Here is a 13,376-nt window from a genome sequence, read left to right as displayed (position 1 = left end):
CTAAATGCTGCCAAATGCACTCCAGTCTTCCCTTCCAGAGTGACTAATTAAGACTTTCGTACTCTATATGCAACTATACTTCCAGCCATGAACACAAACACTATTGTGGCTTGCTTAAACATGAGGTTGTTATTTCACCTCAAGAAAAAGAACTAACCTAAAGCTGCAACAAGCATGATTTATCACTAAATTAGATGGAAGGAAAGGGAAGGGGTTCTGCTTCTACGCAAGACTCACTTGAAGTTTTTCTTTTCAAACTTCAGTCTCCTTCCTCTATTTCCTATATGTCTTTACAACACTAGCTGGCTGGCACTGTCAGAATTGATGACTGCTCTATTGCATGAATACATATATTCTACAATAGCATACTTCTAATAAAGATTACTTTTTAATAGAAGCAAGTGTGCTGAACATGAATTTTGAGGTGGATATTTCCATGTATAAAAGGATACAGCCAGGGAAAATTAATAAGTTCTACATAGCTACATGCTTGGAGGAACAAGTAAGGTCTGTATAAGCTGTATACCTGCTTGGTAACCCTGTGCATTAGACAACATCTCCATGGCACACATAATGAAACCTAGGCATTTCCTATTTGGAGAGCTTATGTGTGTTTTCTGAAGTCACAGCCTGCCGTCACTTAGTCTTTTTGATTGTTCTCCAAGTTGGTAAGAAGTCTGACGGTCCCAGCAGACATGGGAAGTATTTATGTTAGAAAAACTAAAAGGGTCAAATTTGCTGGTGATGTAAACTGATAGTTATGTTGTGGGCAACAGCATTTATGACAGCACAGACTTTGGTCCTGTGCTTCTCACAGTAAAAAGATAATCCATGCTGATCCTATGCTATCATAAACACTGTGAAACAGTTTGATCTTAAAACATTTCTAACTTGTGCAGTACACAGTGCCTTGAGCACTTCTGCTGATGTAACACCCTTCTAAGACTTACTCTTGCCTTCATTCTGCTTCTTGATCAGTCCTCATGCCCTACAGCAAAAGTTTGTAGGACATGGCCCTTTTCAGTAGGCACAAATGTTATCTAGACATACACTCTGCACTTACGTGACTTTAACTGAATTGCCAGAGTGAGGAGCAAACTCAATCAATGCCTGGTTACAGGGGGTACTAGAAACTCTCCAGAGATCCTTACATGGACGAGTCCCAACTCAGTGCTCCCATTTCATTAACTAGCTAGAGATAACAAACAAGGGCTCACTCTCCTCCTCTTTCCTGTTGCCAATGGGTTTGCCAGCTCCCATTTTATTCCCTGTGTGGAGTTGTCCATTCTTAGAAGTGCAACTCTAAAATTCAAAAGCACCAGTGCAGCACACCCCCTGATTTCACAGGATGACTGTCGATAGCTCAGCATAGGATAAGAACATTCTATCTATAATTATCACTAATTCCTTTTCACTGTTAAAACCAGTAAAATATTACATAAGAAACAATTAAAAAAATATATTCCCAAATAACTTTCGCTAAGTATGGGTTGATCTATTTTTTCTTTTAAGCAGCTCTGGAAACAGGATGATTCATATCAACACTGTTTTATAGCACACAACTCTTATCACTGCCAAACATTCTTTCAAGAAATATTTCAACTTAAAACTGTCCTGAATCTTTGCCATTGGAGTTAACAGATATTCCCTTTTCCCCTTGTGGTCAGACAGCTATTCTTTGCTGATCCTTTTCTTTGGGAAGTACAGAAATAATTTCTGTAGATCTGTTTGGTGGGCAATTCCCTACAGACATGACCTAAGTCATGGGCTTTTTCCTGAGGACAGAGACCTTTATCATAGCAACTACAAGGTGTGTGGGGGGAGGGCTGGGTTTGAGCTTGTAGATTGCAGTCTAGCAGCTTTGCTTTGTGTCTATAAAAAGAGCAGTAGCAGAGGTTTTAGTGATGTGTTGCTGAGAACTCTCCAATACACTGGGTCAGCGCCATAACAGCCAAGGAAATGTCATTTGTACCACACTGTCTCAAGCCAAAGCACCAGCTGGATAGAGACTGAAGGTTTAAATCCATTATTAAGACACCTTATGCGATAGAGAGGGAAAGGGTAACTATATGATCTTCTGAAGAGAGGAAGTAGATCTTGAATCTGATCTCTGCTCCCAGAGTAAATCAGGTACCTTACATTAAGAACAGTTAAAACTGGCAGTTCATTTAGGCATAAGAGTAACAAGAAGATGTTGTTCCCAGCTGTAGATATTATTTGTATAATGAATATCACTTTTAGAAAGGTTCCTTTCTGGTTTGGATGGGGAAGATAGTTGTTATTTGGTAGCAAAAGACAGACATTCAAAAATACACTGCAGTAAGCTCTTCCTATTTCCCTTTATAGCTGCTCTTCCTGCTGAGCCCAATGGCGCACCAAAAGGATAATCATAGAAAAGCTTGGGTTGGAAAGGGCCTTAAAGATCAACTAGTTCCAGTCCCCTGACATGGGGGTTTTCCATCAGACTAGGTTGCTCAGAGCTCCATCCAACCTGGCCTTGAACACTTCCAGGGATGGGGCAGCTACAACTTCTCTGGAAAACCTGTTCCAGCACCTCATCACTCTCACAGTAAAGAATTTCTTCCTAAGATCTAATCTAAACCTACTCTCTTTCAATTTGAAGCCATTGCCCCTTGTCCTGTCTCACTACATGCTCTTGTAAAAATTCCCTCTCCATCTTTCTTGTAGGCTCCCTTTAGGTACTGGAAGGCCACAATTAGGTCACCCCAAAGCCGCCTCTTCTCCAGGATGAACAATCCCCACTCTCCTAGCCATCGGTAAATGCACTTCTCACCAGGCTAGTACTGCCTAACTCAGCTTTTCAAATTTTCAGCTGAACCTTGCATTATACTTTAGAGAGACAGTGGTTCTCCTCTCTAACATCCAAATTTAGTTTTAATTATGGCAAAAAACAGAGCCTCTGGAAAGATCAGCAGAAGATTTCAGGTAGGCAAGCACAGTAACCTGTAAGCCTTCTAGCAAAGTGTAAATACTGTTCGGGGACAATATCTGCACACAAAGAGTATTTTTATTTTCAACTCCTTATTGAGGTACCTACAAATTATGCTTTACATGCAAACTATGAAGAAAAAAACGAATGTGACTTACAGTTCTGATGACTCTTGGTCATACTCTCTGAGTCCAAGGCATGGTAGAACTCGTAAGCTGAACGACCCAGCAGCTCCTCTGGATGGTATCCAATCAACTCTGTTATTCTTGGTTAAGAAAAAGGCAAATATTTAAAATTCAGGTCACTGTAGCCTTATGCTTACATGTGGAAGGCAGCTATCAGCTCTAGTCCTTAGATTAAGAGAATTAAAAAGAGCAATATGAGAAATTCTGAACTTCTAAACACATCAGGAGCTGCAGAGGACTTCTGATTGCATTCTGAAATATCTCCATGTTCAGAATAAACTGCTTTGTACTACTATTAGAATAAAAATTCCTAGTGATGTCATTATGTGTATTGCAAATTTTCCCAGGCCTATTGCACACTAATAGAAGGTATAAACTTTTATTAATAACAAAGTTCTCTACATGCAGAAACTCCCAACAACCACCACTCAAAATCAGATACATGTGAGGGGCGTAGTAGTTAGCACCAACAGGTTTAAAATTATGTGAGCATTTAAAAAACACATGTAAAAGGGTTAAATCACTACTTTGGGTACTGCATTTAATAAAAATGCAAGGTGAGAAATTAAGGGCAGTTAAAAAATATCAGCTTGTCTACTTAGTAGTTCCTCAATTATATGAGAACTTTAGCATATGGATTAGGTTACTTGGATGACTAATCCACAAACTAAGTAGGACTTTACACAAAGAAAGCTATGATCTCAAAAACTAGACTTTTTTTTTCAGAGTCTTCCTGAGTACTCAGGCAAGACAGAATTTCTCACAAGTTCCTGAATAAAAGAAAATAGGTCATCAAACTATGCAGATGATTTTCTCTAATGAGGGGGTGGAGGAAAAACATTCTGTTTCCCTAAATTCAATTTGAAATGCCATCACATGCAACTTACAGGAAACACAGTAAGTAAAAAAATAATTCAAAACCAAAGATTATACTATATTTTGTTTTACAAAACAGTGACACTCTTGGTTGCCTTTTCTTAGCTTCTAAACTCTAATAACATAGCAGAGAGCAGTAGCAGAAAGGACTACAAAATGACTCTGAAGCTGTCATAAACTTTTAAAAGCTGGGAGGCTTGCAAGGAATAGTCACATCTTGCAGCACATCACTGCTGTCAATGGCAGTGTCCAGGTTTTATGCCTTGTCACTAAACTCTCTTGGAAAAGTTTTATCTGCCATCACCACATTTGATTTGTGGTGTTGTTACTTTTAAGGGAGACATCTTCAGGTTTGTGTACTCCCTGAAGGATAGCCTTGGCCCAGCCCTCCAGACAAAAGCACGTCTTTACAAGACAGACATGTAAATACTGTGAAACAAACTGAGCAACAGCATGGCATTCCTCTTCTGGATCTCCCTCCAGCAAGGGAAGACAAATAAGATGGGACTATTTTGTGTATGGTTTGAACACCAAGGCACTGAGTCAGCTTTTCTCTCGACTCCACAGAACTGTATAGCTCATAGCCCCAGGATACCTTGGTTTTGTCACTCTGAAAACTACTCTGCCTGATTTCCATAGAACAAACCTGGGTTTATAATGCCTTAGTTGAGCAAAAGCTATAGCTTGTATTGGGTTCCCCTCAAAAACTTACTCTCCTGTTTATGTTTACAGTTTTATTTACATTTACAGTTAGATCAAGAAAGGGTAAATTCTCGAGACCAGTTTTCAGAGTTGGTTTTTTTACTCTCTTCACTGACAAGCTTCTGAGCTTTTAAATTGCAACCCAGTCAAATCTGTAACTTTTCTCTGAAACCACAATTGCTTTTTCTTTCTTATTGAAAAGTAGTTCTCATAATGAGTTGGTCATCAGAGCTGAACCATCAAGAGAAAACAACAAATACTGAAGAAGCCCTAAGAAAAGTAAGGCTTACAAAATAAAGTTGCTGCTTGCCTTTACACAGCCAGCTGGGACACACTGATGTAAGTGAGCAGAGGCTTTTGCCAGGACCAGTGTAAATACATGGTCTTTAAAAACAGAAACCATGGCCTTTGGTTATATAATGGCCCAGTATCATAAAACATCCCAGTTAGTTTGGAGCTCATCACAGAAGGATTTTAAAATTCAGGAAGTTGAGGATTTACTCTTAATCCAGTCATTGGGAGCTGAGAGCCAAGTGGGGGTTGAGCAGCAAGAAGGAAAAGGAAATAAAGATAATGGGGGGGAAAAAAAGCATCATGTACTCAGCAGCATTAGTGCAAATCCAAAACCACATTACAGCCTTCATGGGTGTCAACAGTGGAACTCAGATAGCAAGCAAAAAATACACATTACAGCAGGCTAAAGGACTCTTAACTCTTATCACATAGAAATTGCAATCTCTATGCAAAATTGTGTATTCCAATCCTGTAATTCCCCCTTTCAAACTGCTCCTCACTGTTCATAATGAGCACCCTCACTATAAAATTACTCTTCTTGTCATTTCATGGCACAGAATGACTTGTGGCGTGATCCTGCTGTGACAATGTCTAATTAGATCTAATATAATCTTGGATGAAAGTTAGCAAGTGGTTAACTTTAGCAAGGTGGTATCTTTTTATTACAACCAACTACATATTACACAAAAAGATAAGATATCAAAGAATTACCCCACAACATTGGTTAAATTCTAAACCCATGCCTGGTAACAGTGAAATACTAATAAAGAATAATTGTTTTAAAATAGTTACTTTAAAAATCATAACAAATGGTTAAACAGCCTCTATACCTTTCTTGACCAACCTGTTGATCTGTTAACACTATTCAGACTCATTCCACTTCTCTTTAAAGACTTCTGGGATAAAAATTATTTTTTTAAAAAAAATATAGTGTTCCTTTCTCCCACTCCCCAAAAAAATCCTAAAACTGGCTGAACAGTGTTTCCTAGATACATTTTTAAATGCCACTATTTTAAAACAAACACCCTCTCTTCCAATAATTGTTATCTGGATTAGTTTTGCGTGCATGAATTGGCAGTTCACACCCTCCTTTATTCCTTCTCTGGTGCTGTTGACCCTGAAAAGCTTAAAAAAAGATCTTGTAGGCTTCAGGCCATGCAGGGCTGGAAATCAGATTAGACAATTTCATGCCACATTATGCACTAGGATCTAGGTGGACAGCTATCTCCATCTCCATCACATCCATCCTGTGACTCTCCCAAGATGTTCATGGAAGAAGACTGGCCATAGCCAAGAGCCCAACAGCACCTGGGCCAGGAGGCAGCGAGTACTTTGGCACAGGACCTTGCACTGATCTCACCTGAGCATCACTTTGAGGTTTGCCAGGGAGGTGCACCCTCCAAGCTCCGCGTGCTTTCTACAGGAGCCTCTTAGCAACACGAAATGGCAAGTGAACACACAGAAGACAAAGTGCAAAGGAAAAGGCACTCCATGGAGCTATGAGAAGGAGGAGTACATAACTAAGAAATTCAGGGAAATGTCTATACCCCATGGGACCAAAGGGTCATTTACAAAACTGAGTCCAGGACACAAGACTTCTACTTTTGCTTAGACACCAGACAGAAAATTGCTCTTTGTGCAAGCTGTGGAATGACAAAATTAGAAAACAAACTGCATGGTGGTTTTGGGTGGCATTCCTGCCATGGTAAGCTTTGTGTTTCCTTTGCATCTGTAGAATGCTAATTAGGAAGATGATAATAATTTTTTGTTGAAAACGACAGGTAGATTGCGAGACTGTTTATTTTCCTGTTAACCACTCATTTCTGAGAACACAAATACCTTTGGGGGAATCTTAATTTTTCCTGACTGGCACTTACAGTTTTCTCAGCTAAACTTGTCATCATGATGTACTGAGGTCAAAATCTCAGAAAACACAGTAAAGAGGTGTGCAGTAGCCATCTGCAGTAGGGGATCTGTCCCAGCTACCACCACTTAAATGCTTTTTGAGTTCTACTTCAGTTTCCTTTAATATACAATATATTTATGTACCTTAATATATAATTTTTGGAACATGGAGCAAAGGCACAGTTTTGTGCTTAGGATGCACAGTTAGGAAAGAAGTGATCTGAACTTTGTTTCTAGAACTGTACAACCTTGCCCTACTTTATCTCTTTGAGACACAGCAAAGCAACTAACTTCACTGCTTCAAAGGCTGCTTCTCCTACAAGATGAGCTAGTTCAAGTATTTTGGTTTTTCTTAAAATTGTGCTTTTCTGTCCCTTTAAAGGAGCACAAAGGTTTTTATCGTATATCATTTCTTGAGTCAAAACAGTATTGTAAGAACCATCAGGACTGAGAAGTCAGGCCCTTTTGTGAAAGACTGCTCTAATGTTTACTGCCCCAAAAAATAGTTGGGTGTATATTTTTGGGGCCATGTGTGGACTGTGTGTGTGAGGGTGTGGATCTCTTAACAAAGTCTTTTTGTATTCAAACCGTTACCAGGTTATTGAAGTTAAATTGGTCTTAAGGGGAACAAACAAAACAAAGTTATACTTAAAGAGAAATGAGTGAAAAAAAAAAAGAGAAAAAATAATAATAAAGCCCAACACAGACACTATGCCTGGAGTAAAGCACTCTGTCAGCCTGCTACAGCAGGCGGCAGGGCAGTCTTGCCAACTAACCACATTTCCTCTCAAAAATATTCATGGCTCCTTTTACTCTAACCCAGGCCAATAACAAAAACAAAATGCAAAATCCTGGGACTCTTGGCCACTCCTGAGAGGGATGGCTGGCCTAGTCAGGTGTATCTGTCCTACTAGGCAAAAAAACTAGATGGATACCTGAAAATCTTCACCAGGACTCTGTCACTCCTACTCATTGGATCCATCTAAATCCAAGTCTCATTATTAGCAAAAGAAGTTAGTCACATTTAATTCTTAAATATGACACATAACAAAAGTCAGTTTTGTCAGTTGTGGATCTTTGGCTTCAGATATCATCACTTCACTGTTATCTCCATGTTGCATTTTCCCCTGAGAAGGGATGGAGGGACAAGAGGTCCATTCAAATGCTTATTTGCATTCTCACCTAATTTAAAAATATTCCCCAAATATAAGTCAAATGGCAAACTGACTTAAATCCTCATCCAAGGTCCTGTGCCTGCATATTGCTGTTTTACTGGGACATAATTGGAAGCACAATACAACTCAGTTTCCTCAGTCAGGCACAGTCTGAATTCCACATGTATACGCACATGAGAAACCTAGCTGGGACCAGCATTATGGCATTACTTCTTCCTGCACCATCCTATTCTGAATCACCATACGTCCTCCATCACTCATTTTTTCTTCTTCAACTCTTCCATTAGAGTATGACTGCCATTAGAGTATTACTAATTGTATTTCTTATAATCAGGAACATACAACATCCAATGGCAAGCCACAGCTTTAAAGTAATGAAGCACATAAACTTTTCAGCGTGCCAGTGCCAGGGAACCTGTTGGTGATGCAGCCTCCAGAGTTTCCACCTGCACATCTCATCCTGTGCAAACCAGATTTGTTTCCTTATCTATCCTTCTCTCCCCTCACAGATGCTACCCACGGCAATTACAGGCAAAGAGCGCTTTCCTCTCCCCTCCCCAGCAACTGAGAAGTCACAAGAATGAAGGTGAGAAGCAAATGCTTTCAGAAACCCATTCTCCTCCAATGGTGTTCCTTTGTTGTGCTTAAAGCATAAAGGCTCAGACTGCATGTGCTGGGGCACTTGAAGCAGTTTTAGGGCTTTCTATCAAATTCAGATACAGTTTTCACTTTCGTTTTGTGGATTTCTCCACCACAGAAACATACTGCCGCTATTCCTACCTACTGATTGGCCCCGTGGCCCTGCACAGGAAGATATGCTGAGCATTAGCTTTGACACCAAAGTAACAAAATTGTCTTTGTACAAAGACATGCCGTTTTTTCTGACTAAAACACCCTCACTGGTGATCTTCCCAAAAGTGTTGTGCAGCTGAAATAAATCCTCACTTGGATTATTAAATTGTACGACTGGTCAGCATTTCTGTATTACAGCTAAAATAATCCTTCCTGTAAACCACTTATCCAAGATAAGTGGAGCAAGGGAACATTTTTGAATCACTCTCCAGGAATGGCTGAAGCAGGCATTTAACAGAACAACCATATTTATTATTCATATCTCACAAACCTTTCTTTGCAGGCTCATCACCTTGCAAAAACTGTTTTAAGACTACAAACATTTTCCACCTAATTACTGGTAAGTCATAGGCCCACATACATAATTATTTTTGGAGACCAAATTATATGGGTTACTGTCTCACACATTTTAAATGAGGGATGGCCAGTCTTGCCTGCTTCATATTGCACCTACCCTGTACCCTCCTAAGGAAAAGCCAAAAGAATCAAGGTACTTCATATCAGCCAACTTGTCTTTGTTACTAGGTGTTGTAAGGTAGCCAGCCTATATTTTGCATGTTGCTTTGTGACAGACGAAGGCTATAAGCTTTCCTCATAAGAGATTATCCTCAGAAATCCTATCATTTCTTTAACTGAAAATAAATATTTTCTTTGAAAATAAAAACTTATTGCTCCCAGGAAGCAGACCTGTCCACACCAGATGAACTGCAGAACATACTAGGACCACTGCAGAAGCCTGGTAGAGGAGGCACACTGCCTTCAATATCATCAGCCCTGAACTGGAAAGACACAGACTCTTATGGAGAAATGAGCTGGATCACTGCAGAAAGGACAGAGTACGTGTAAAAGGGTTTAGGCATCTGACTGGCACATGCTGCCTTCCCTCCTCCACTCCCCAGCCGGGATTTACATACTTGGCATAAGCTGCTCCTTCAATGCAGTTTGTCTAGCAGCACCGAATTTGATAAGAACAGCTGAGTGTTTTGCATTTTTATGTGTCTAGTGATGTGTTGCCTGTTGGAGAGAAATCAACATCTCTTCTGGGAGGGAAGCAAGAGCCAGGCAGATCTGCTATGAAGAACCTGAAAGGTTTGTGAGGTCTCTTCCTTCTCTGGCCTGACTGGCTTTTTACAGCTTTATCAAAGTCTCAGTAAAACATGAATGAAACATCCAACCAAAACTATCTAGTATAAGATGTGCTGCTTTGTTGTTGTTTGGTTCTGAAGAAAAAGAATCTCTAAAATCCCTACAAGTCAAATCCTCCAGAGGAAGCTGTTGTATTTCACTGCCATGTGAAATATTTTCTCTGTAAATCAAATACCCACTATTTAAGATGGGGTATAATATGTTATTATTTTTAAAATAAGCATGTGTCTCTTTAATGGGATAGCATCAGTCCCTCTAATTCTCATTTATAATGGCTTATGAATTAAGTCTTGTAGAGACACATGAATGCTGCAGTAAAGCAAAATCCTCTGCTACTCTCCTCCAGCCTGCCACTGAATGGCACCAGTAATTTAGAGGTACACTGTTTTTAATAACAAATCATTCCCATATTGTTGCTTTCCCCTGCAGCAGCAAAATCTTATTGATATCTCAATATTTTCATTGTGAAAGTATTAACAAAGAAAAAAAAATGTCTGATTGTGATGACATGAGAGGCCATTTCTAGTTATACTTGCTGCTCAATTCTCAGAGAGGGCAGAAGGTCGGTCACAAGTTTCACACTTGCAATATTGCTTTCATCCACAGCTGCTAACACTGCTAGTTTATACTGTTGCTTCGTTACATTGTTTAAAACAACAATCTTACTTAGCAAAGTTTAAAAAAACCTTGAAAGGTTGAAAAAAATAAATAAGTTGTCAATCCTGTGAGTTTTTGTGTAAAATGTGAGCATATATTCCACTGATAACCCTACAGGCCTCAGAGGTTGCTAGCACATCTGAATTTCAGGAGACCGGTTTCTTTAGGCAGAAAAGTCCATCTTAAATTCAGGAATGACTTCATAAACTTCAAAAACCCCAAAACAAACACCAAATTCACAGCAGTAAAGACAGAACTTTCTGGGTAAATGGGGAACAGGAAGACACTTCATCGGAAAGGATCTCTGGCTCACTCACACACATTGAAAACAGTTATCACAATATGTAGAGAGGGAGAAGAGGTAGATGGCACAAAATGCCTTTGAGATCCCAGGAGAAATCAGGCAAGTGAAGTGTAGGGGGATCTCCATTTTTTCCATTTAAGAGAGAAGTGTGGGGAGCAGAGGACACAGCCCCTTGCCTGATCCAAGATTATCCCCTCCCCTTCATTTCGTCACTAAAAGGAGCAGATAGATAACCAGCAAAGTTTGTTTGCTTTTCATTGAGCAAGAGGCTGCAACCCCATTTCAGAGCTGCAGGTACTCTGGGTGCCTTAGCAATTCTTAGTTAATTTAGATCATAAAGTACTTGGTAGCTAACCGATAATTGCATCCTGGGCCAAAACAACTGTAAAGCAGTCCTTGACTAAGGTCCATACGGCACCATTTGAGACATTCTCAAAAACACGAGAACAGAGATGCTGCATACTCTTCAGTTTTATCAGTTAATCCCCAAGAAGCTAATGCTTGTGACTCCGAGTTGCCTCATCATCTGCCAGTAAAACTGAATTCCTCACTTGGCAGGAGGAGGAAATACAGCAGGAGCACCATTTTGCCTAAATTGAGATTTGAGGTGGATTAAGTGAGCCACTAAATAGCTGTTTTGGTAATGGACTGTACTTTCTTCTAGTTCTTGCTTACCAGGTCCACATGGTAGGGCATTTGGAAGAACTTCTTGCTCTGTTCAAGAAGGTAGAAACACCTATAGAAAGGAAAAATCAGTGGAGCTTACCTGTCATCGCAGTAGGTAAATTTCATGTCCATGCTATGGCGACTCAGGAAGGTCTTGCTGTCCAGGGGGATATCAATGTTTGAAGGGTGCTGAATAGGCTCACACATGATTATAAGGCAGGTGAGCAGAGGCTCCTTATATCCACACAGACTGTGAGGAGGGCAAGTGTTATACACTTTAACTTGTCCAGTGCAGTGCAAAACCTGAAATAACAGGAAACAAACTTAGAATGCACTTTCTCTACATGCCAAAATGTTTTTTAAAATCAAACCCACTTATTATGGATCAAATATGGTACCTTCCATGTTGCAGACTTGAGGTTAACAGTTCTGCCTCTGTTGGTAACGGTGCATTTCATTCTCATAAAGAAGTCACGCTCAGTTGACATCTCTTTGCTTTTCTTTCCAAAGCCTGGACCTGTATAAGGAAAATGGGAAATGAGTTTTCCCATTTTCCTTCTTAATTTCTTCTACCTTTAAGCATGAAGGATTCAACAGAAATGAGAGACTAATTCTCAGATAATTCACCTGCAGAGACCATCAAAGATGCATGGACCATTGCAGAGCAGCTTGTAGGGCTCAGACCTAAAACTTTAAGTGGAACTTAAATAGGACTCTGTGCATTTAAACCTGTGTTTTAGCTTGCAGCACGCAAATCTTTCCAAAGTGTTATAACTGAAAACATTATGCCCGTATTAACTCGATGAGAGGAAAACACTAAATAAACAGTCCTTATGCTATCATATTTAAGCAATATTTGGCAAAACAAAACAAATCTGCAAAGCATTGAATAACAGTTAACCATTATTCTAGGAATGAGAATTCTCTTTACCATGACTAACAGATCTTTACTGCTAGCAAATTACTTCATTTGGTTATTTAAAAAGCAAACAGTGACTTTTTTATTTGCATTTTTACCATTTTTCAGACTCAGATTCTCTCGAATTTCTTCGTGGTCACATGGATGAGTGAAGTCAAAAATGCTGTGTCCAGTTAGTTCCACCTGTGCAGAAGGAAGAGCTACACTTAGTCAAATAAAAGCAACTGACAGTATTTATCTGTTTTCAAATACAATTTATTCTAATGAAACTGGTCACTAGAACTAAGTGCATCAACAGGATGCTCACAAACATGTGACCCTCCCTTTTTTTATCCTATCCATAACTTCTTATTTTCTCTTATCTTTGGATTTGCACAGTGCAGTTAACAGTCAACACCACTGGATATTTTCAACATAGAAGGAAAAAACCCCAATCCACAAAGCAGAAAAGGGGGGACCCAAAAGAGCAGTTCTATCCCTCCTGTCCCATAGTCTAAGGCACAAGTTAAATAAATGCCTTCTCTCCATGGAAATATCTATGAAGGCAAGTTTGCAGTCACCAAAGACACTACAACTTTGATAGGAAGGGAAAGGGAACTCCCCACCCCTACTGTCTGCTGTGCAGGGTACCTGCCTGAGAAATAAGATATTTTATTTCCAATTTTTTTTGCAGTGACACACAGCTGGGTTTTTTGCATTTAGGCATAGGACTTGTTTCTAGGAACTGTGTTACAAAGAGAGGAAA

At 39.6% G+C, this 13,376-nt stretch overlaps 1 protein-coding gene across 1 annotated transcript in view; it reads right to left on the bottom strand.

Moving 5' to 3' along the window:
- Positions 1 to 13,376, bottom strand: part of EPAS1 (endothelial PAS domain protein 1) — a 41,114-nt gene that overhangs the window by 12,155 nt on the left and 15,583 nt on the right. The window contains exons 4-7 of the mRNA XM_018085149.1: positions 12,730 to 12,814; positions 12,111 to 12,229; positions 11,813 to 12,015; positions 3,109 to 3,215 (exon numbers count right to left, since the gene is read on the bottom strand). Of these exons, the coding sequence (XP_017940638.1) occupies positions 3,109 to 3,215; positions 11,813 to 12,015; positions 12,111 to 12,229; positions 12,730 to 12,814 (514 nt within the window). The remainder of the gene's footprint in view (positions 1 to 3,108; positions 3,216 to 11,812; positions 12,016 to 12,110; positions 12,230 to 12,729; positions 12,815 to 13,376) is intronic.

Source organism: Manacus vitellinus, unplaced genomic scaffold (assembly GCF_001715985.3).
Source record: "Manacus vitellinus isolate BGI_N305 unplaced genomic scaffold, ASM171598v3 scaffold_8_pilon, whole genome shotgun sequence".
NCBI lineage: Eukaryota > Metazoa > Chordata > Aves > Passeriformes > Pipridae > Manacus > Manacus vitellinus.
Note: the sequence above shows the minus strand (reverse complement) of the source record. Positions and strands in the feature narration are given on the sequence as shown.